Source organism: Nomia melanderi, chromosome 1, assembly GCF_051020985.1.
Source record: "Nomia melanderi isolate GNS246 chromosome 1, iyNomMela1, whole genome shotgun sequence".
Taxonomy (NCBI): Eukaryota; Metazoa; Arthropoda; class Insecta; order Hymenoptera; family Halictidae; genus Nomia; species Nomia melanderi.
Window position 1 is genome coordinate 2,976,844 of NC_134999.1, and position 23,870 is coordinate 3,000,713.

The window sequence follows — 23,870 nt, forward strand, 5'->3', positions numbered from 1 at the left end:
TAGTAATCATCGGCAATTAGGAAAACTAATTCCCGATCGAATCAACATGCCACATTTTAACCGATTTACATTCCGTCCAATTCCGAACTGGATCACCAGTTCAAGCGATCACCATCCGAAAGAATCGAAGTAAAAAAATTAAATAGAATCTTCCAGGCTCGTGGACAGTGCGTTACGTAATTTGTTGCAGTCTCTCGCTCGTAAAGCGACAAGGGGAACGAGAACCAGTACATATGGCAGAAAGATTAAACGGGGGTGTCAGAAGAAAGAAAAACGATGAGATCATCTTTGCTCGGCCGCTGTGTGATCGCGGAGTCCGCCGCTCGTGTAGTCAGTACCGGTCCTGCGACCGATTTGGAGTGTTCTTTTAAGCGTTCCAGAAAACGGCTGGAGAAAGGACGGTGCCGCCGCAGCGCTTGATCACCACGGGAACAAAATAAGAGTCGGTCTTGGCTCCAGGTACGTAATTGCGCCCGGACAGGTGTGCACTTTCATACGAAAAAAAACATAAACGCCGTGCCGATTACAAATATGGCTCGACCGCTAAGAACTATTGGGGGAGATTTATTTATAGAGCCCTCTGATATTAACGCTAGAACAAATACCAAATGTGTCAAATTAAATGAATAGCTTCACTTAATAACTATAATGAATGTCTGGAGAAATTCGGAAAAATGTATTGTTACAATCTACATAATGATTACATACTAATTGCAAAATTTGTAACATTAATGTCTTTGATATTATTCTGAGAAATAATTATTTTGCATGATTATTTCTGACTTTCCTGGTAATACGATGCTCGTTGTAGTGTTAAAAAAATAAAAAATGCTTCACAAAGAAGTTACTAGTAAATAAACTATGGCGTTTTATGCATTCATGGGAAAGAAAGTGCGAAATTGCAGAGAATGCACGCAATAAGGTGTGTAAAATATTCCAAGTGTAATACTTTATGTATTTGTTGGAAAATGCTATTTTCCATCGTAATTGTATTCTAATTATGTTCTTGAAAATTTGAATTTGCTTAAGAATTTGTAGTCCACTAATGAAATTGATTTATTAATAAGCAAAGTGAATTATAAGTCATAAAGTTTCTATAGAGAAATTTGAAAAAGACAAGCTGATTACTCGGTACTTCTAGTGTTAACCAGCGTGCATTAAGTTTCGTGTTAAAATATTACAATTTTTGTTTTGTTTAAAAAATATTGAGACTAAAAATTTGTTACATGGAATCACCAGATTTATTATTATTTGTTCCTTCGATTAAAGAACATTTTTGCTCTGAAGCTTATGGTAAGTTAGAATATACTGTTTGATGTAGTGTCTCTCGTTAAGGAAAATAGATTTGATAATCTTCCTGGTGTTCTTTTTCTCTGATAATATATTATTCGCTGATTGTGATACAGTGTAACATATTCTAGACGACTGAAAATAACGTAACCAGTAGGTCATCGTTCAGCAATGATTAGAAGCATCTATAAGAAACGTGACCAACTTGTGTCAATGTCTTTGAGAGAATTTCAATCAATCGGCAATCTTGCGTTACATTAACCCTTTGCATTCAAAAATATTCTTCTTAGAAAATATTCATTATTTTCTGATGAAATGTCAATGATATTTTTGGCAATTAACGTAACGAAATATCTTGCATAAACTAAGGGACAGAATTATTTTAGTTCGATGTTCCATGCGTTGATATATTACACGAAATTTAATGTTAAATTTTAAATTTTATAATTTTGCTCGGTCGAATCAAATGGCGACTGAAAGGTGACTCTCGAGTACAAAGTGTTAATACTGATTTTAAATGTAGATGATGTAGATTTGAATGTAGATATTTTATGTAATTGAAGACGATGTTTGTAGATAGTTAATTAATGAACAATAACAATATTATATTTAAGAATATGATACATAACATGATTCGTCAAAGATTATTTCTACGTCAAAAGAATTTTGTCTCATCCCATCGTAATTACCAAATTATCTAAATAGGAGGACCTATTTATCGCGATTGTCAATTTTCTAGACAGTGTGACAAATTTAGTGCCTTTGTATGATAATAAAAGTTCTCAGATTTGGTGTGACTGTGGGATGTTCTGTTTATACAGGTAGATGTTGAATATTAATTTTGCGATTTCAATTTTCCATTGTACGAATGTAAACTCCTTTACCAGATTTTTAATATTACGTCACAAGAATATTTATTTATTTTACGTTATCGGTTAAGCGATCTACATTAATAAATAAATTTATAATACGTTTTCCTTCAAACTTTTTCATGGCGATTAAAAGTATTTATATTTAGTAGTATTTTAACTACTAAGTATAAATAATTTCAAGTACTTTAAAATTATACTGAAATTATAGCGAATTGAATATATTCAATTTCTAAATCAAATTATTAGTTATTACTATATTTAAATGTTGATTGAAATGCATTGCTCTTACCAGAGTCCCAATATGGAAGAGTATCTCCCTAGATAATTACCTAATTATATTCCGTCTTCAAGGAGGAAGTTACGCTGTAGTCGCAAATCTATTTCTTTAATTAACTGATGAATGAGTTCTTGTTGGTCTCATAAGATGAATAAGAATACAGCTGGCAAACCCATTGATAGTGGGCGTACTGTCACAATTAATTTATCTGGTCGGAAACTATCTTTCTTAGAACGGAAATCAAACATCCTTTGTAAATATTATCAAAATATCCGATGTCGCATCGCGAAAGATTATATTGAATAATTATAGCACACATTTGCCACAAGAATCAGGAACGATAATGTAACATTTAAGAATATTTCATAATGCATTTTTATAAGATATACAAAATTAATATAGCTAAATGCACAATGCATAAGCTTTCGAATGTACCATTTAATGTATTTATGTGAAATTTACTAACTTCCTAACTCACCAATTTTCACGGTAAAATCGTTTACGTTGGACAGTCCTTGAATACAGTTCTCGAATTTATGCATACAGGTAACACGCGATATCTGTATCAATTCCTCAACGATCAGCAAAATCATATTTTCCTGTTAGACGTTTAGAAATGGCCAGAAATAAAAGATCTTTAATTCGAACGGAATAAATTGCGCGAAGCACGGGATCTATCGCGTTCAAAATTTTCTAGTAATTAGCAAAAGTACAACGTCTTTAAAAATCATATTATTACCACGATTTGTGATTATGTGAAAATTATACTTCCACTTCATGAATTAGCTTACGTATATTCATTCGTTTAATGATATCGTTAATCAGTAAACAGGTATAATTGAAAAATATTAAAATATTAGTGGTAAGTGAAATGATTAAAAGTTTTACAATGACAAACAACATAGAATTTAAAATTGGTTTTTCTGTATGAAGTGTCAGTAACTTCGGTACTAGACGTTTTTTTATCATGTTGGTAACACTCGTCTATTCTTGGGCATCCCCTTACTCTGTAGGATGTGAATGTTATTTCGTTTATAAAACTGTACTCACGTGGAACGTAAATAGTCCATTTTGTTTTTGTAAGCAGGAGTCACGAGTGAGTTTGAAAATCTTTTACCTAATAATAAATACGCATTACAAAGTGACGAATTATTGTCTAGGAGAAATAACAGAAGGTTCTTGGATATCGAATAATTAACAGTAAAAGGAAAATATATCAAAATATTAAATAAAACGTGAAAAAATTATAATCTTAAGTTACTAACATAATGAAAAGACAGTGACAAGGAAATTAAATGAAAATTAATGTCAAAATTTCCTACTAAAAAAATTACTCGTTAACTTAAAAAAAATCAGAACAAACATTTGTCGGTTAATAAACAATTTGTAAATATCCCCTTATTATTTTCAAAAGGGGATCTGTTAAATTAAAATTCGAATAAATGAACGACAAGAAAAAATAACCGATGGTCTAAATCATTAGACCATTACAATAAACTAAAATTCATTGGTATTATAAATTATAGCTGTATAATGTAAAATTATAATGATCCGTTTACACCGTTCACCTCTTAATCCCTCTTTCATCCGGCATTTTAGGTAGGTATGTCCTGCCTAAGTACAACAATGAACGAAACTGTGTCGCGTCTGTAAAAATTCATTAAGTCTTGTCAGTAAATCGTAAATTGGAAAATTTCTGCCGCGAGAGGAGGAAGAGTAGAAAGAGAGAGAGAGAAAGAGAGAAAGAGAGGAGAAACAGAGTGAAATTCCTTAGAATTTCGCGTGACGACGGTTACGCGATTTCGTGGGCGCCGATCAGAGAAGCGATAAAAACAGGGTCGACCGCGATTTCTACGTTGCACTCGCCCCCTCGCTTCATAAACTGTATTGCTCGTTGACATTCTTGTAGTGGCAAGTTTGGAAATCTCATGTTATTTTTGTAACACTCTCTGCATTAAGCATTAACTTGTATACACGTATAAAATCGAAATTCAAGCTCTAATGATCTGTATACGAAATTAAATCTCCAAGTCTTGAAAGCCTGTTTGAATTAGAACGAATCGATTCTAATTTTTGCAATATGTAAATTGATATTTTGATTTAACAATCTTGTTATTCACCCCTTGTCTTCTGATTTCCTTAATAAATGTTTATGTACGCTTGATAAAACTAATTTATCGTTGATAATTTAGTGGAAAAAGAAAATTAAATGCTTTTTCTGTGTCTGCGTTTACTCTGAAGGTTAAAGATTGTTAATAGAAGATTAATATTTAATTTATATGAAGGATATATAAATAATAGTAATGATATATAAATAAACAATAATAATAAATAATAGTAAGTAACATTTATTTTGCGAATCTGACTCGATATTATAGAAGGGGTTAGGAATGTTCTGGAGAAACAGTTTTTAAAGTGAAAGTGAAACTTTATTCAGGACATGCTTCTTCTTCGAGGCATACTTCTGAACCTTTGCCTTCATGGATCATTTGGAAGATAACAGAGCATATTAAGTTATAACGTTATGGAACACATGTGCAATGGAAGACAGTCTTCTAGGGTTAACAGATTTCTAGGAAACGATAATTGGACACACATTCCTTCTAGGAATGTATGCAATGTATCTACATGAGTTAGGATGAACATCATTCATCTTTGTTTCCTTCTTGTAGATCTCTACGTTTTTTATTCTGTTTGAAGGATTTGATGATAACTGGAGATAGAAACTAAATATTCTTTTGTCGCTTTGAATATCACTTAAAATTCGCTAAAAAGAATTTTATGAAACCTGATCTGTCTGCAGACGAATGACTATCAACTTGAAGAAGCTACGAAGATCGAAAATTTAACAGACTCTAGAGATATATAATAATATTAAGAAATAATATTATCAAGTATCACTTCAACATTATTGTTTTTAAAAATAAATTACTCTTCCCAAATATAAAATTTAAAATAGTATAACTTAAATGGGAATAAATTTTTTAAAGTGAAACAAAAATCAATAGCTTATGAAATAGATTTATTCATTTCGCTACAGTAGAATTCTGGTGTTTACAAATTGGCCATGGTAGTCTGCAGTCTCAATGTCGGCCATTACAGTTTCTTAAATTCAAATGGAATCAAGTGTGGCAGACATTCAATGTCAATCAAACTAAAAGCTTCTAGTCACACTTTTAGAAACATTGTTTTTCAAGTTTTCTTGTCTTTCAAGAAACATTGTTTCTGAAATTCAATAATGAAATTGCAAAACTTCGTCTTGACTTATTTATTCATGATATAAGTCATTAACTGGTTAACAGTTTATCAAATATTTCAATGATTCTTTGCTTTGGCTTCTTTTTTTCGACGAGTTCATTATTTAAATTTCATTATATAGAATTTCATTATATTTCGTGCAACGAATTTTAAATTATTCTAATGTAGATATTGAAAAATATCAATAATGTACAATATTACGTGCAGCGTATTTTCATTCTCACAATTTGATTAATTAAGTCTTCCATTCATTCTTTTTGTTTTAATTAATGGAACAAAATTTATAAATTTGTTTTTAGTATTCTCTAACACCCCAGCAATATTAAAGAAACCTTAACAATATCAGATGAATTTTATAACGATAGCATGAAATTTGCGAAGTATTTCAAAAGATATACCATAAGAAAAAGATTTTAAGATTCTTTGAAGATAAAATGAAAAAAATAGATGATGCTGTAAAATGGTTAATGGCGTGGTACCAAAGGCCTGTGTTTAACGTTTCGCAGCAATTTCACGCTACAAATGTAATCAAACCCAATGAAGACTTACGCAGAAACCAAACAAGTTATATTTAGTATGCCCGTCACAGAAACTTAGGAAGCCGTGTTCTATTTTTTAGTTTCTAAGTCACAAAAAATTTCGTATGTGAGCAAATAAAAGAGTTTCGGCGAGAGTGGTCCTATATAGTAAAAATTACTATACTACTTATATACTTATGTTGTAACAATTAAAATTAAGAAAACGAAGATTTTAGATTAACGAAATTTCTTAAGTGATTGATGTGACAAAATAAAACTTCTTATTAATTAATCATTACTAAATTAAACTATTTTGCTTGTAGGTGTAAAAGTCATGGCTCTGTTCAGCAAAAATAAAAATAATAGATTAACTGATATCAAATATAGTAATTATAATAAAAACATTCCTTTAGAATTGTCTCTCTATTAATTGAAATTTTAAATTGTATTTTTTACGTCAGTGAATTTTCTTCCTCCATTATTTTCAATTGTATACTTACTATTAATTTGTGTAATCTTTATCGTTATTCAGAACCTATCTATTCAAGTAAAAAGACTGTGCAAGTAGTATACATAAAAGCTGTTTCATAAACTCTCTTTTACTCGAATTAAACTTAACAACAGCTGAGCTGTGTTAATTGTAAGCTATGAGATACATTTACATCTCTCTGTACACAGTTTAATATACTGCAATAAAGACTTGTATTATTGCCATTATTATCCTATTATTTCCAATTCCTCTTTCGCAACAATGTCAAAATCGAATGAATATTTTCACGCGACCAGCCAAACGCGAATCCATTTTCCATAGACATACAAAATTTTTCTTTTTCTTTTTTACACATTTTTTTTTGCATTTCTGTTAATGCCTTACAATTATTACCCAAAACAATTTGAAAAGTAAATATTTTTATATATTATAGAGCTAAATTTCCCCCGAAACCTGCGAGAAAGGGGTAAATACATAAATAATTAAAGCTAAATTTCTTACAAAACAGAATGATTTTTAGGAAAGTAGATAAAATAGTTATCTTGGTTAGATCTTGTAGGATAGGTTTCAAAATACCAATGAAATTTAATTTTCTATTATAATAAATATATTTTTCTCATTTCTGGAATATAGTTACAATAAATTTGATCATTCTTATCTTTTGTCTGTTTCATAATATAAACGACATACTATGTGATACATGTAGAGACATAGTCTTCCTCATCACTTAAATACTAAACGATAAATTAAAAGATTTAGGTTACTTCGACTTTTACTGTATTTCTACTATACGAGTAGTATTTTATTATTATATATTTCTACTATACGAAGTAATGGTAAAGGACAAATTATAATTGTCGGAACAAAATGACTGACGTTCAAATTATACGTGGGCGTTCATACTCTGACTATGAGTTCAACATGGCCTTCGTTTATGATCGTTCAATTGAAATCAGCAGGGACACTGTATAAATAGATTTTATCATCGGCATTTGTCGTAACAAGCACTTACGCAGTCAAGAAATCCGGAAAAGTGAATCGCGTCCTCACGATTACACGCATTCGTGTTACGAGCGTATTCAAAAAGTATGTATCGTGATTTCTTAGTATATCTAGGTTATCGCTTCGTTGCACCCATTAAGATGTGTGAGATTTATCGCTGACCACGCTGACCCGTACCGTAACCGTGCACGTCACGTCACAATAAATTTTCAAAGCGAATGATCATCGTGAATGTGAATTGTCTAAGATGAACAATCTTCAATTGACCGTTCTAGTTAGACGATAAACTCTGACAATGGAAAACGGAATTCCGAAATGATCGCGTAGCCGACAGAAGCTTCCGTTCGGAGATAATATGCACAACTCTTAAAAAATTATATTGGTACAGTTAAAAATGTATGCCGCCATGAAAATTTGTACATTTCGCAAATTATTTGATTTAAAAAGTGTTATTTTATTTCTTCTATTTCTTCTATTTATTCTATTCGTACAGTTACTACGATTCCTCTGTTTCCTCTTTTCCTACTATTCTTCTATTTCTTCTATAATGACAAGTTTTACCAAATTCTCCTCTTTAAATGACATCTTTGAAATTAAAAATAATTTGAATTAATTCAAACTTAAACCTATTTGTATCAGAATGATCTTAATATTGGTGTATTAATCAATCTTATCAACAATTTTTAAAAATGTTAAATCATTATACCAACTATTGGTGTACACGAAATTCCTTCATAAATCTTTGCTTTTTTAAACTTTAACTCACAGTATTTACATTATTGCAACAGACAAATTTTCTTACTGTCTACTTTCTTTTTAAAAAATCGTAAAAATTAAAAAACTTTTCTGTAAATCTAAACAAAAAGGTGAGTGAAAATCATGTTTACTCTCGATTTCAATAAAAAATTAAAAGGAATCGCATTGATTTATTACTTAAAGTTTCACGTACGTACCTGCAATGAACGTGTGCCCAGCACTTTGTCTCGATCACTTTTGATGTCACGTTTTCTATTCTTATCAAGGGGCTCGGCGTATAGCGAGGTGCAATGTCGGAATATAAAAGGATCGTTATCAATCAAAAGTGGTTTCGGTTTTCGAATTTTTTCACCAACCTAAATAGAATTTTTGTAGATTATAGAGAGAATATCGCGAATCTCTATCTCAGCTCAAAAGTAATCAATTTCATATCTTGTCTGCTTCAAACTACACCCCTTATAGTATTAAATTTCAAAATCATTTATGTCTTTGAAAAAACATTCCAATGAAGTTGGTATTTTTGATCCCTTAACCAGGAGAATCTTCATTTATCATTTCTTCAATTTCCGTAATTTTTTTACAATTATTAAAAATATACAAATGGTTGTCTAAAAAATGATTGAATATTGAAATATAAAATTTCAATAAATGCACTATTATAATGTCAATAAAGAATATAATTATAAAAATATTTTATTATTTCATTCTAGTCTTCATATCTTAATCAAAACACGTATTTCTTTATAAAGCATTATAATTTTATTTCACGTGGTATGCGAAATATGGCGTGACAGATAGCATAATAAAACGAGGGGCGAGGGGAGTGGCGATTCTTCAGGCTAAAGTGAATCGAAAATATAAAATAAAATCTTGTCGAACGAGGCTTGCATTTTAGATAAATCTATTATGGAAATTTGTCAAGTATGACTGTAATTGAGGCCACATTAAGTACATAATATGATGCTTAACTTCACTTTGATTCCGTTGAATCCGTTTCTAAACTGTCAGTGACGTAGTCTTGTCCACTTTTCAAATTTTCAGATATGTTACTATCTAAAGAAATGTATCAGTATCTGCAACAATGTTAACATTTATGAGTAAAAATAAGATATTTTACGATAAGTGATAAAAATATCCTAGACATTTTGCACACTAATTTTATCAAAATGTATTTTGTCTCACGTTTTAGACTTGTTATTGTTTAACGAATTTCTTCTTTACAATTGTGGTAAGTGCTTGTCTTGCGACAAACTGCACCCAGGAACAAAGAAGAACGCAAAGAAATGCACCACTCTCGTTGCTTTTATAAATTGATTCTCTTTCTTCTTTTTATCCTAAGACAGAGTACATCTCTTTCTTTCACATTGGTTTAAAGTTATTGGATAATTTCTAATTTAAGAGAGTATTTAACCTATTAAAGACTAATCTTGTTAGAGTGACTTTTTTGAAGACTACTCCAATACCTTATAATATTTATTAATTAATTGTTTGTATGTGCAGAGATCAAGATGGGGACAAAATTGCATCTCCTTTTACTTGCGTTGCTCTTGATGGGTCTTCTGATGGACGCGTCAGCTCAAATGGTAAAATAACTGAATAAAATAATTAATAAGGCAGCCAATCTCAAAAGCACTTTCTGTAAAATTTTTAAAAAACTTATAAGTATTTATAAATACTTTTCCATAGAATAATTATGTGTAAAGTATTAAAAAATAATTATGCTATCGATTAATTAATTATTCGTATTTTACATAATATTAAAAATACAAAATCTTTATTCAATTTACCAATATTCAACATTTTTCCTCCACTGAATTACGATAAATAATTTTCCAGTTTCGCATACTTATAGTACAATACAATTCTTTAAAACAGAATATTGCAAAAAATTTAGTAAAATCCAATGAACATTCCACTTCATTTAGAATGTGATACACCATTTAATAAGTTAAATATACAAAAATATACGTCTATTAATACAAATATCTACAATTACCAGTAATATTCGAAGATCCTTCCATTTAATTTTTAATCATTGCTCGCGCAGTAGCTTTCACTGCCAATCTAAATGCTAAAAGCGTCGATGAACGCACAATTTACATTTCCTTTTACGTACAAAGGAAAGCTCATATGCATAAGCTCTTTTCGTTCAGTTTTCATGGACTTACGTCCGACTGAATGGCGGCGAGCAATGTCTATTCGTTCATAAGATGGAATACAAAGTTTATTTTAAACAAAACCAAAAAAAAAAGTTGGGTCGTTACGATTATTGATTTTTAGCGGCGAAGGAAACATCGACGTCGTACAACCACGACAACGGAAGCCACCGTTGAAGATGAGGTCATGAACACGCTCGAGGCTGACGAAATAGCCGAGAAGGCAGTGGAGGACGCTGAGGTCACCGTCGAAGATGGTGGAAACGAGGTTGGATCGAAGCGTCAGAGCTTGCTCCGTATGGACCCGTGCATGGATAAACACTGTGGCGCAGGACGAGTCTGCAAGGTTCGTTCGAGTCAATCAAATGATCCCGTCTTTACCTTGCTTCTCCCTGCGAACGGCTCAATAATACGAAATACTAAATACAGGACAGCATGAAAATATGAAAAAATAATTTTTCCATATTTTAACATTAAAACTACCGAGCAGTTTCAGTGATTTATTTTCAATTTTGTATAAAAATTAGAGCAATAGATTTCTTGGAATTCGAAGGGTCTCCTAGTTTTGTATCCGTAGAAATACGCAAATTTATAATATAAATTGCAATAATTTAAATGCTTGTAAAATAGAAATTCTCAAGTGGCTCAACTTGACTCGTCCGGTAGTTTAGTGTTAAATCTTGGTTAGACATTGAAATACCCACAAAGATTTCATTTTCATTCGATGGTCGCTAGAACGAAAATTATTTGACAATCATTGAGATTATTTTAATTGTTATCAAAATGTAATACATTTTTTGTCCTTCTTTTATTATTTGAAAAAACTTTAAGACTTCTGGATTGAATTAAAGATAATACTGTAGAAACTTACATCTTTTAATATGTCTTATTTCTTAACGTGTTCTTAATGATACAGTTTGAAAAATTTGAGTAATAGTCTATTTATATCGATACGAAACATGTTTTTACGTGATCAAATATGTAAGTAGCTAAATGGTGTCGCAACGTATACTTCAATTGAAATAACATTGCGCTTAATGTTTTACGTAACGTCGTCCAGTTTGTACCTATTATTGTTTACTCTATTATTCTAATGAATTTACTTCTCGTTCTAACATGGAAGCTTACAACATGATATTTCATTAAAAATTACCTCTTTCAGTTATTTCATTATTACTCGAATTCCTTTAACATCGATGTAATATATTCAGCTAGCAACCACAAACTTAGTTACTTTGAACATTGTTACTGGTAATTACAGGTAGTTGACGAAGACGTAGCCGAATGCGTTTGCGTCGACGTATGCGACGAAGAAGTCGACCCTAGACGAAAAGTTTGCACGAATTACAATGAAACCTTCGGCAGTGACTGTGAAGTGCACCAAGCGCGTTGCTTCTGTGACACCGGAGACGCCAGGTGCAGAGGCACTGACTATCAACACGTTCACATTGTGTACTATGGTGAATGTCGACAGATGCCTGTAAGTATTTCATATATTACCCATAAGGCGCATGGTGTTACCATTTTGTTTAGTAAATGATATGCCATGGATCACGCCAGGTGTTCGTTAAATATTGAGATAGTAAGTATACAGAGTAAATATTAAGTAACAAACGTTTCTCTTAAATGAATGCGCACCGTCTACTTTTTTGAGAAAACTTCATACTAATTGCAAAATTATTAACGTTAATGTCTTTAACGTTATTCTGAGGAATAATTATTTCGTTTGACTATCTTCAGTTTTCCTGGTAATACAATAAAGGCTTCGCATACAAATTCTTCATTTTCTCGCTAAAACATTACTGAATGTTGAATGTTTTTGAACTTTGCACAGTTGAAATAATTGATAATAACGTTTGTGGCGATATTGTTAAGACACTTTTCGGTTATCAATAACGATGAAAGGTGTAATAGAATACATTTTCCGTAACCGGATATCTTATCAGTTGCATATGGATATTTTACTGCTGACAGGGTCCGTATGTATATACATAATATATAATTTTATATCTCAGCTTAAGTATCTTTGTTAAACGAATGACATAAACAGCATTGATGAAAAACTTCATTTTACATTCACCGTTGTTTGCTTAATTTTTAATAACAAATAGTTGTTATAATCGTTTGATTCAATATTATTTTGTTACTCGATTTAGATAAATATTTGTTCCTTATGAAAATAAAGTAAAGTAAGTGCACTTTAAATAATTATCTCTAAATAAAGAGTAACAATCAACTATAGTAATAGTTCATTACTCACAGTCCTCTGATCAGAAGATTGGACTTTGTAATGTATAGGTAGATATATACTTACCTAAATTGCTAATAAATAATCTAAATCTAAGTTACACATCGCCCGAATCTATCGGACACACCCTTCTTTACTTAGACTATGTCGCCCATCTCATCTCTTCCTCTTGTTCAATATTGTACGAGATAGTAGTTGATTGTTTAATTTATTATCTTAACTCTTCGCCAGACGTTTTAAGTTGTATACTCGTCTCTTTATTTGTACAATTTACGTAATATTTCATCTTTTCTTAATCACTATTTACTTCCGCCGTAGCAACATCCGCAATTTTCCTTGAGCAACAGTCTTTTACTATTATTCACATCTCTCTTTTTAAATATCTTAAACAACTAGGAAAGATAAATAATTATATATTATAATAATATTATACCTTACTTATTTCAAAAAATGGCACCTATTTTTGAATATTATTGTCTCGATTTTAGGATAATTTTGCAGTATTTTCTCCTTTTACTCTTGTCCTCAGTGAAATTTATAATTTATGAATAGGTTTCATCATTTTACTCGTGTAAAATAATTCGCTTTCATCATCTTTTAACACTTCTATGTTATTATTATTACGTTTCATATCTCATACGAAGTATAATTTACATTAAATCTCCGTGAAAATGTCCTATTAATATATCAACATTGTTTATTTCTGAACTCTAAACGATTTTGATAAGGTATCCTACGACATTTCAATTTCATAAAATAATAATTTTGATTAATTTAAGTAATAATTTAATTGTGTTACAGATGTGCAAAGAAGAAGACATGGCGGACTTCCCAAGGCGCATGCGCGACTGGCTCTTCAACATCATGAGAGATTTAGCCGATCGCCAAGAATTGCCTTCTCACTTCTTGAAAATGCAACGCGAGGCGGAAACTAATTTAACATTGCGTTGGACCAACGCTGCCATTTGGAAGTGGTGTGATTTGGACGGCCACCCTCATGACAGAACTGTTTCTAGGCACGAACTCTTCCCTATTCGGGCACCATTAATGGCTCTGGAGCATTGTATCGCGCCATTCCTCGATTCATGCGACATCAATGACGACCATAATATTTCCCTTCTCGAGTGGGGTAAATGTTTACAGCTTGAACAGGTAATTTCTTTATTTACTTACAAACGAAACAAAATAATATTTCATTAATTAAATAATTACGTTTCGAGATAAATTCCATTGAATTATACCTAGAACAAGTCTGCTACTATCTTCAATAATTTCTAAACAAATACGTATGTTACAAAAACATATATAATCATATATACATGTAAAAGTTGACGATAAAGATATTCATTGCTGACTAAAATTGATAAAACGAAAAGATTTTTATATAAATTAAAAAACCGTGTTTAATATTTAAAATAATTCGAACGTCCTATTAAGAACTACAACATTTTGCTGAACTTTAACATTTTAAATGTATTTTTCATGATTCTTTTGTAATTGTAGGAGAATCTGGAAGACAAATGTGACGAGCTAGTGGAAGCAGCGAACGTTGGCTAATTATAATTATAACAAATTTCAACTATACGCGGTTATACTTGCAACTGAATAGACGAATGGACGGATCAAGAAAGCAATAAACTCAGAGTGTTGGTTTTGCCAGAATGAATGAGAAAATGGCGGGAAAAAGTTGCAAGTAGACCGTTGGAGGCTACGCGCATGTCTTAGCACACAAACTCGTCGATATTGCAAGCTATCATTGTGCCAACCGTAGTCTTAGGCCGGGCTCTCTAATAATATGGAGATATATACGTTAGGGATTACTCACGATAATTTCATAGCAATTTTTTAATAACAAGCGAAACCTTTCCTCCGTCTCTCTATCGTATAATCTGGATATTATTCTAATAGCAACACATACGTATTTTCTATGCATATATAAATACAGACGTTTTGTATAAATTTATTATCTGACTGCCATTTTATCAATAATGTATGTTAAGTTACATTTTCGAAGAGAAAGTACAATAAATATATGATCACAATACGCTTCGAATAACTCAATTATTAAAATGTAGGTATTATTTGTACCATGCACAGTTACATTAAAGAATACATTTAAGACTTGAATGTTTAACTCGTTCAGAATTTACTGTTCATAATTCGATAGTTTTATTTTATAGAATATCCTTTTTTCTCAAATACTGTATGAATGAAATAAACAGTAAAAACGAGTATGCTGCAGTGAACAATTCTAGCGAAGGCGTCATTGCAGCTTTATTCAAAATTACAACAAATTCTAGTACTGAATGTCGCACATGGATCGTACTATCAACGTTTTCATTGTGAAACAAACAGTTTTCTTTCATTCTATCAGAACAAGTGGTAGAAAATTATTTTCTTTAAGAAATGTTATTAATTATTGGAAGACGTCCACTAGTGAGTTGTATAATCTCTACAAAATTTGTTTCATAAATTATCCTGGTATATAGATAACAATGTAGTGAGATAGTAAACTCAATGAAGCTATAAAAAACATTAGACCAGCGAATAATACAACAATATCATGATGATAAGTAACTTGTGCTTTACGTAATATTGTGTTAATTAGCTTAAATTAGTTATTCAACTTCTTCTAAATTATGTAGTTTCTTCTATGTACCTCTGATCATTTTTAAAAAAACTGAACGTGGTCCGATGTTCGAGAATTCTAACTGCAATTAAACTCGTAAAAGGGACTTATTATCGTACTATATCCTTATCTCAAAATATACAAAGAATTTGATGTGGCAAACTATACAGTTCGCCGTCATAAATATGCTAACAGAATTTTATTGTATTCTATACCAGTTTGGAATACCGTATATAAGAAAAAATTTGTCCTTAATCATTTTTATGATTCCCTATAGTTGCTCTATTGACCCAAAAGTTTTGAATTTTAAATCCTTTGATTCTATAGGCGACACTTAAACGGCGCTTAAACTTCACAATGGCGGTACATAATGTATTCGTGTATCGCTGGACAACATCGAAATTCTGTTATTTCTCGTTGTTATTTATAAAACATATCATAAAACAGAATTGCTGATATAATATTTATACAATTTTAAATTCTATTCAAAACAATATTGAAATAGTATCATTACTGATCCGACAAAACACAAATATTATAATGTTCCTTAAAGTAATTCTGGTGACATTAGTTTGATCACTTTCGTATTAAGAACATCTCGTTAATACAGTCATAAGAATTCATGGAAGTATAATGAAAAGTAAGAAACATTTACGATTGTTTAATAATTAACACACGGGTACTATTTGGCACTGCTTCGAATTGTCCCTTGTATTTCGTCTCTCTTGTAATTAAGGTATCCGATTACCTATCCTTGGCGAATAATGGACGCGTGGCGCGACCTATCCGTAAGAAAAAAAGGTTTATATCTGATTAAAGACAGTTCGAAATCTCAGAATCCTCAAGAAACGCTGACGGAATTTTTCTAGATTTTCGACATTGCATAGATTCAGTATTTATTAACAGTAACTTCATAATACTCCGTAATGCAGACACGACAGAGTCATAATTTTATATTATTTATTAGTAACAGATTATTGCATGCAGAGTATGATTAAATATTCATATTTTGAAGAAATAACAGTTTATTAATTCATATAAAGATTATTTGTTTGAAATATACGTTCCTGTATTAACACTATGAAAGTTTTAACGTCGTGCCAAGCACAGAATATTTTCTTCTGCGTAAAATTAAATTATTCTTGAATTGTTGTGAAAGTAATTTCATATAATAGAAAAAGTAGATAAAATTATTAATAATACAGACAAAAATGTAATAAACTGATGTTGCATCTAACATCAGGAAGTTATAAAAGTCGTTCGATAACTTGGAAACAGAGAATATATATGAAAAATATAAGTAATTATATAGCACGCTTCGGGAAACGTGGAAAATTACCCGGAATAGTCTTGTCAATGCAGCCTTCAAGCATTGCCAAATAGATTTTACCAAGATGCGGATGTATGATATGTATAACTGGCTACTTTTCTATTACTTAATACCACAGGCATCCTCTGTTGAAATATTTAAGTACTACGCGACTAAACGCGGGAAATTCAAAACGGGGATTGTAATTTTCTGGTAACTCCGTATCACAGACAAGGTACTTAACTGGTCTGTGTCCGTATATATCATACAAACAAATCATTGATACATCATAACTGTTATATAATCGTATATTATTAGCAGTGATATACACGTAACAATAACAAATATACGAATTATAGCAATACAATTACTTGTTTTCATGTGTTTTTTTAACTTAATTTCTATGTAAGCATTATAATTCGTAGATGATATAAAGATGTACTTTAATTCATAAACATTCACAGATTTTTTTTATTAAAATAAAATATAAAATTTGTAAACTAAGGGAGTTATAAAAAAATATTATCTTTCATAATTAGTTTCTATAGAAATACATAATTGTATTATAGAAATATATAATATAAATACACAATTAAAAGAAATACTCATTTTTCGTTATATATATATATATATATATATATATATATATAATAACTATAACTAATAAATATATATATATAACTGACACATTTTTTAACATTCATTTAACATTAGAACTACCAATTCAGTCAAACTGATTTTATTTTTCTTATTTCGTAATTATTGATATCTTAAAAGTATTAAATATCCAAAATAATCTTAAAAGTAAATAGTTTCATTTGAATACTAGAATGAATGATTTGAAGGAACTGAAAAAAAATTATTGTTACTATTTTTATAAAGATTATATATCAATAATATTAAATCCTTGGTACTTCCAATGTTTAAATATATTTCTTTTTACCCTATTTTCTACACATAGATTTTCCAATATCTATAAACACCTATTATATCTGATAAAATTTTGCAAATCCGCTAAACTTTGCAAAACATTTGTATGATATCATTTAATTTTTAAATTCTTTAAAATGTTTAAGATTATAGAATGACATTCTTGTAAAATCCTTCATGATTCTACAGTTTATTTAACTATAATTTTATTTCTTCTTATAGTGCGTGTTATTAATTTCTACCGACTATAAAAATGCAATTACAATTTTTATATTTCTCAATACCAGTCAGCATAGGCTTAAAATACTATATACAGTCTATGATTTGTGTTTTCAATTTTCCTGCTAGATGGCGACTAGGTTTTTCCTGAGCTGTTTCCAATTGGCGTTTCCGAGTCACGTGGTATGACCGCGGGACACGCCGACAGCGCCAAGCGTATTTGGCGGGACCGCGCTTAGACGGCGTCGTCTGTGCTCCTCGTAAGTCTGTCGTGTAGTGAACCGCAAAGGCTCTCGTCGCATAATGGTGAGTATCCGCAAGTTTTCGCCGGATCCTTCAGCCATCCACATCTCGTATCTACACCATCGCGTTCTACGATCTTCAAGCTGTCTACTGGTGAAGTTTCGTGGTCGTATCCCGCAAATTAACCGTGATTTTTGCTTCGAAACAGGCTGGCGGAAAGGCGGGCAAGGACTCTGGCAAAGCGAAGGCGAAAGCGGTCTCTCGTTCGGCGAGGGCCGGCTTGCAGGTGAGTTATACTCGCTTCTCGATTCACACACTCGTTAAAGTAAAGATACATCACTGTTACACCGTGACAATGTACACATTAATAATTACTTCATCCGATTTTAAAGGTAAACAGCTTAAATCGTGATGGTTGGCGCGAAAAACGGGACCGTTTTAGATAACTAATCAACAGTTTATTTTTGTCGAGTTGGAATAATTTTCAGAGAAACAAATTACATGCATTCGATTCATTTAACTTTAATTTACATACCTGGCGATAGAAATGCGAGGAATCTTTTGAGGAAGTTAATTATTTTTTAAAGTAAAGTTATGGTGGTCATGTCTAAGTTCGGAAGTTTTCAAACGAGACGGTTAAGTCTGTTGTGCCCTCCCCCCTCCCCCTATTTCTTTCAATTCACTTATTAACAATTTTTATCGTCATATTTTAAATGAAAGTCGCCAATAAATAATGATTAATAATTATTAAGTAAATGACTGTTTATTTATGTAGAATTATATTAATTAAATTGGAAAAATTTTAAATGACAGCAAACGTAACTTGGTCCCGGTAGTATTATTGTCATATTTGGTTACGCTTATCTACCATCAGAACTTAATCGAGACAAAGGTGGATTTTGTTTGAGTTTACAATAATCAATTGCAATTGATATTGGTAATGTAACAACTACGCGCATCAATATTAAATTAATTTATTATTTAAATATCTCAACAAGTTTGAAATATTAAGGAAATAAATGTAAAATTATAGTCGAGTGTTCGCAGTTTCTGACAACGTAAAAGGATTAATAATATTTTGACCATAAATAAGTAAAATACAGGAGGAACACAATACAATGACGAAACCAGTTACCAAAGCTGGAAAGCTCGGGAAAGTCGAATCATCGCGCATCGCTCGATATTCGTTGCGTTAAAAGTGGACCGAGTTACGTATGCCGTTCTGTGTATAAATGTATTTACTTTTTAGGAATGATCGTACAAACGGTAACATAATAAGGAATTCTAGTGGTAAAACTCTTGTGGATATAAAGTATTGCGAAAAATCGTGTCATTGCTCCTCGTTCGATATTTCTTGCGTGAAAAGCTGCTGACGCGTGTGACCTTATGTTATCTGAACAGACATTACATATGATGCGTTCTAACCTGTAAATATTTACCTTGCCACATTGCCAATATTATCTTTCATATGGGATAATTTGTGCGTATAGAAGATGTATCATGATTTTGTTTTACTTTTCAGTTTCCTGTTGGCAGAATTCATAGGCATTTGAAAAACAGAACCACAAGTCACGGTCGAGTTGGTGCTACCGCGGCAGTATACAGTGCAGCAATCTTGGAATACCTTACTGCCGAGGTGAGTGAAACGTATATATGGAATAACATATGGTGAGACGAAGATGGGAGTCCAGAGTATGTACAGGAGCGAGTGAAATGGTGTGATAGGTAGTGTGTGAGGGAAAGGGAGTGAGAAAGAGCAACACACAATAGGAAGATCAGTCGTTGCAACCAGAACTGCATACGTTGGCATCACTAGTAACTAATGGCGTCACCAATACCAAACATGGCCGATTTTTCCCGCCTTTTTGTTAATGTATTCTTTTTTTATTTTTCTTCACTGTTTTAAATACCTCTTTAAAGGATATATATTTCTTTCACATATGTTGAAAAAATACAGTAACATTTATAGGCTAACGATTGTGATTATTTAGTTTTTAAATTGAAAAGTTTTTGCAAATATTTTCAGTAGCTGTGACAGATTTATTTATGGAATAATTGATTTTTCTTCATGCAATATAATTAGGAGAAAATGTATAATCAGTTAAAAAAGTGTAAGGATAATGCTGTGATCATATTATTTTGTACTTTTTGTCTGGTAGTAATTACAGTACATTTTGAAGAACTCAAAAATTATTCTTCTTTCCCCCAAATTTTGTTTAGAACATTTATATAATATTTATATAAATATAGATCTTTTTAAATTTATGCCATGAAAAAAATAATATTTTTAGAAAATTTTAAAGAGAATATATTTAGGGAGATTTTTCTATTTCTTAGTTAGCGATCAAGATTTTATTTAAAAGTCAAAATAATTTTATGCATGTTATTTAAAGTCACAATGTATAATGTAGTATTTTGAAAGCAAATAATTCTTGAAAATGAATGATCCTTTTTTGTTAACTTTTTTTTATATATTTCATAAAGTGGATATATTATATTTAATTAATTTAGTATTGTAATTATGAAAACTACTACAGAAATAAATGATGTTAATGAATACGTTGTATATCTGTGTTCTAACAGTTATAATATTCTAATGTACAGCAGGGGTGCTTTATAAAAAACAGATACTATAATTGCAAGAATTAACTGTAAAGATATGTATATGAAATAAATGAAGCATAAAAGAAAAAGAATTCTCTATTAGTAACAGGAACAGTGTATTTATAATGCAACAAATTGAAATCAACCAAAACATCAATATTGTAAACTGACTTTAGATATTTGATAGAAAAAATATAATATTTCATTAATATAAACAAAGAATATTTTTCATTCTTTGCTTTAGGTACTAGAATTGGCAGGGAATGCATCAAAAGATCTGAAGGTTAAACGTATCACACCAAGACATCTTCAACTTGCAATTCGTGGTGATGAAGAATTAGATAGTCTCATTAAAGCAACCATTGCGGGAGGAGGTATGTTGTATTATAAATTTTTGTATGCTAAAGTTATTCTGATACTACTTGTGGATATAACATGTTAAAAATTAAAAACATAACAGATCAGAAATTTTTAAACAGAATAGAAACAGAATAAATAGAACTACGTTATGTTAGTAATGGAAACTAGTATAACTTGGTTGATCATTCTAAAAGTTAATTAAAATACACCATTTTGTTCCTGTGACTGTTAGAAATAAAGTAGTACTCAGAATATGTTACATGTTGCGTGATTTATCTAACTATTACAGTGACAGTATTATGTCAAATTACTGTCATTTTTTTAGAGGGGGTTCATATAGTTTTTTCAGTTTATATGCGGTGTATTTAAGTATAAAATATTTTATAATGTGAAGAAACTGTAGTTAATGGTCTTGAGAATAGAATATGTTTGTCCCGCAATTTACGCAATTTTTATTTTTACGTGTAGTTTTTATGCGCGATCTGAATTTAGTAACACAGAATAAAATATACTTTTGTTTTCTGAAATGTCATTATTATTATTTCTTTTGTTTGGTTGTATGAAATGAATATATATTTTTTAAACTTATACTTGCCTGCGTTTCTCTCGAATATTTTGTTTTCTCCTGTATCAGCAGACTCTATTTACGCGATTATCATTTGCGTAAAACGAATCCACGTAGAGCGAATTTTTGCGTAAATTGAGGGTCAGGTGTATATAAACATCTTACATTGTATATAAATATTTTACAAATAGAATAAAAGTTTAGGATCTGTTGTATAATTAGAAATATTGAATTTATGAAAGATTTTAATATTTTGTTGAACTGAGTTATATATTTTTATTTTGCATACTTTGTGATTTTATATTAAAACATACACAGATGTATATATTTATCAATGTATGATGTCGTTTAACGAATAGCAAAAGCTTCCGTTTCATTTAATGCCTGGTTAAGAAGAAATAATAGATAATATTTAGAAGGAAAAATAATTATAAAATTGGAATCATATTATAAAAAATGATTAATAGTGAAGGGCATTGTAAACAGATATTAAATATTTTAGTAATTATTCACAGCTTCCCGGACGTCATTTTTAAACTTAATTTCATGTTCTTTTCTTTTCAATTTAAAAGTATTTTGATTTTGATGATTTTAATGTTATTTTGGTACTCAATATAATTTGTCTCTTAAAATTGCAATGTACGACAGATAATGGATAGATTAGTTTTAATAAATGATGATTTTATTTAACTCAGAAAGACAATTTTCAAAAATGAAAAAAGACTCTCAGTTACTGAGTTCAATACTTAGCTTATACTTCATTTATATCTATTCCTTTCTTTTTTACTATATTTGTATCATTAAATAATATGACAACAATGAATTCATAAACGCAAAAGTTCATGTATTAATTTATATATCCAATGTTATTTTATTTATCTTACAGGTGTTATTCCACATATCCACAAATCGTTGATTGGCAAGAAGGGTTCACAGAAGCCAGCATAATTTAGTGAATCATTCAGGAACATTTGAAGCTATGTAGGCAAAAAAAACAAGAGATGCGAAAAAGCAGAGTGATTGTTGACAAAGTGTACCTATGTTATTAAATTGATGGCGAGACTGGCGTGATATAAATATATATATAAATATATATATATAGATATATAGATATATAAATAAAAACAAATATTGATATAATTTAATATAGGTAAATGAGAATTAAAGAAAAGACAAATTTTCACCAGGCAATTGGCATATTCAGAAAGGGACGATTAATAATTATAGGTCTGATATAAAGAAATAAATTTTAGTGTATGCTATATACTGCAAATAGTTGACGAGCGATGCGTTGTAGCATGGTTCGTTCAAATCTGCAGAAATTTTTGGTACAGTATGCATTCTGAAAGTTAGAGTATTTAAGGACTTGGATGTCTGATGACCGTTTAAAAATTTCTTTTTTCAGCGTCTTTCTTAGATTAATGGTGTTTAACTTTGTCTCTTTTTTAAATGACCGCGTGTTACTAACGCTATTTTCTTAAAAATTGCTATTTGAATATAGCATAATTATTGTTTTCGAAAGCTGTATGATATGCGCAAGTATTAAGTATATTTCCATATTTTCACTATTTAACATATTAAATTTTTACTCATGTCTATCTGTCTATTGCTCTTCTCCTGTGGACATAAGTGGAAATAAATAATCATTCTTGTTATTAAATACTCTGAACTATCTTGAAACAGTCAACAGTGTGTATAAACGTTTCTAGAGTACATTTTTTATTTTGGGCTATTTATCTAAAAGTTTATTTTGCTAAATATCCAATTCAGTTTTTAAAGTTTTCAGTCTTCATATGATTAATATTTTATACAGGGTGGGTCTCTTAAATGTGTATTCTTGTATATTTATAAAAATTGGATATAGGAGAAAATAAATTTTTCTTCAGTATTACGAATTACGACCAGACATACAAACATGTTCAGTTGTTGATTGTTTATTTAAATTTATTAATTTTACTTTTATTGATTTTCCTTAATTTATGATATATAGTAAAATGCCGTTCCAATATCTGTTTTCGTAAGATATTGAATAGTTAAATAGATATAGATAAATGACATAGAAATAACTAATGGTTTTGTTTCTCATATAAATGAAGAAAGTTCGAAGGGATATTAATGACTTCGAGAAATTTCTCGTACATCCA

The 23,870-nt window shown here is 30.4% G+C and overlaps 2 protein-coding genes and 1 long non-coding RNA gene across 4 annotated transcripts; 2 read left to right on the plus strand and 1 right to left on the minus strand.

Annotated features, from left to right (window-relative positions):
- Positions 1-274: 274 nt before the first annotated feature.
- SPARC (secreted protein, acidic, cysteine-rich) lies at positions 275-14,911 on the plus strand. The gene is made up of 6 exons (XM_031976104.2): positions 275-459; positions 9,964-10,046; positions 10,744-10,965; positions 11,881-12,099; positions 13,669-14,019; positions 14,371-14,911. Exons 2-6 carry the CDS (start codon positions 9,972-9,974, stop codon positions 14,422-14,424), a joined length of 921 nt encoding a protein of 306 aa, XP_031831964.1. The 5' UTR covers positions 275-459; positions 9,964-9,971; the 3' UTR covers positions 14,425-14,911.
- LOC116426804 (uncharacterized) lies at positions 9,206-11,922 on the minus strand. 2 transcript variants are annotated; one of them, XR_004234978.2, is made up of 4 exons: positions 11,773-11,792; positions 9,927-10,099; positions 9,646-9,797; positions 9,206-9,536 (listed from the first exon to the last, which is right to left on the minus strand). It is a non-coding gene; the product is annotated as an uncharacterized LOC116426804 (long non-coding RNA). The 2 variants fall into 2 exon arrangements; XR_012999981.1 differs by lacking the exons at positions 9,206-9,536; positions 9,646-9,797; positions 9,927-10,099 and adding an exon at positions 10,384-11,021 and having other exon boundaries at positions 11,773-11,922.
- A 3,232-nt stretch (positions 14,912-18,143) lies between the features above and the next one.
- On the plus strand, positions 18,144-23,386 carry His2Av (Histone H2A variant). The gene is made up of 5 exons (XM_031976244.2): positions 18,144-18,260; positions 18,406-18,483; positions 19,720-19,833; positions 21,046-21,175; positions 22,613-23,386. Exons 1-5 carry the CDS (start codon positions 18,258-18,260, stop codon positions 22,672-22,674), a joined length of 387 nt encoding a protein of 128 aa, XP_031832104.1. The 5' UTR covers positions 18,144-18,257; the 3' UTR covers positions 22,675-23,386.
- The last annotated feature ends 484 nt before the right edge of the window (positions 23,387-23,870 follow it).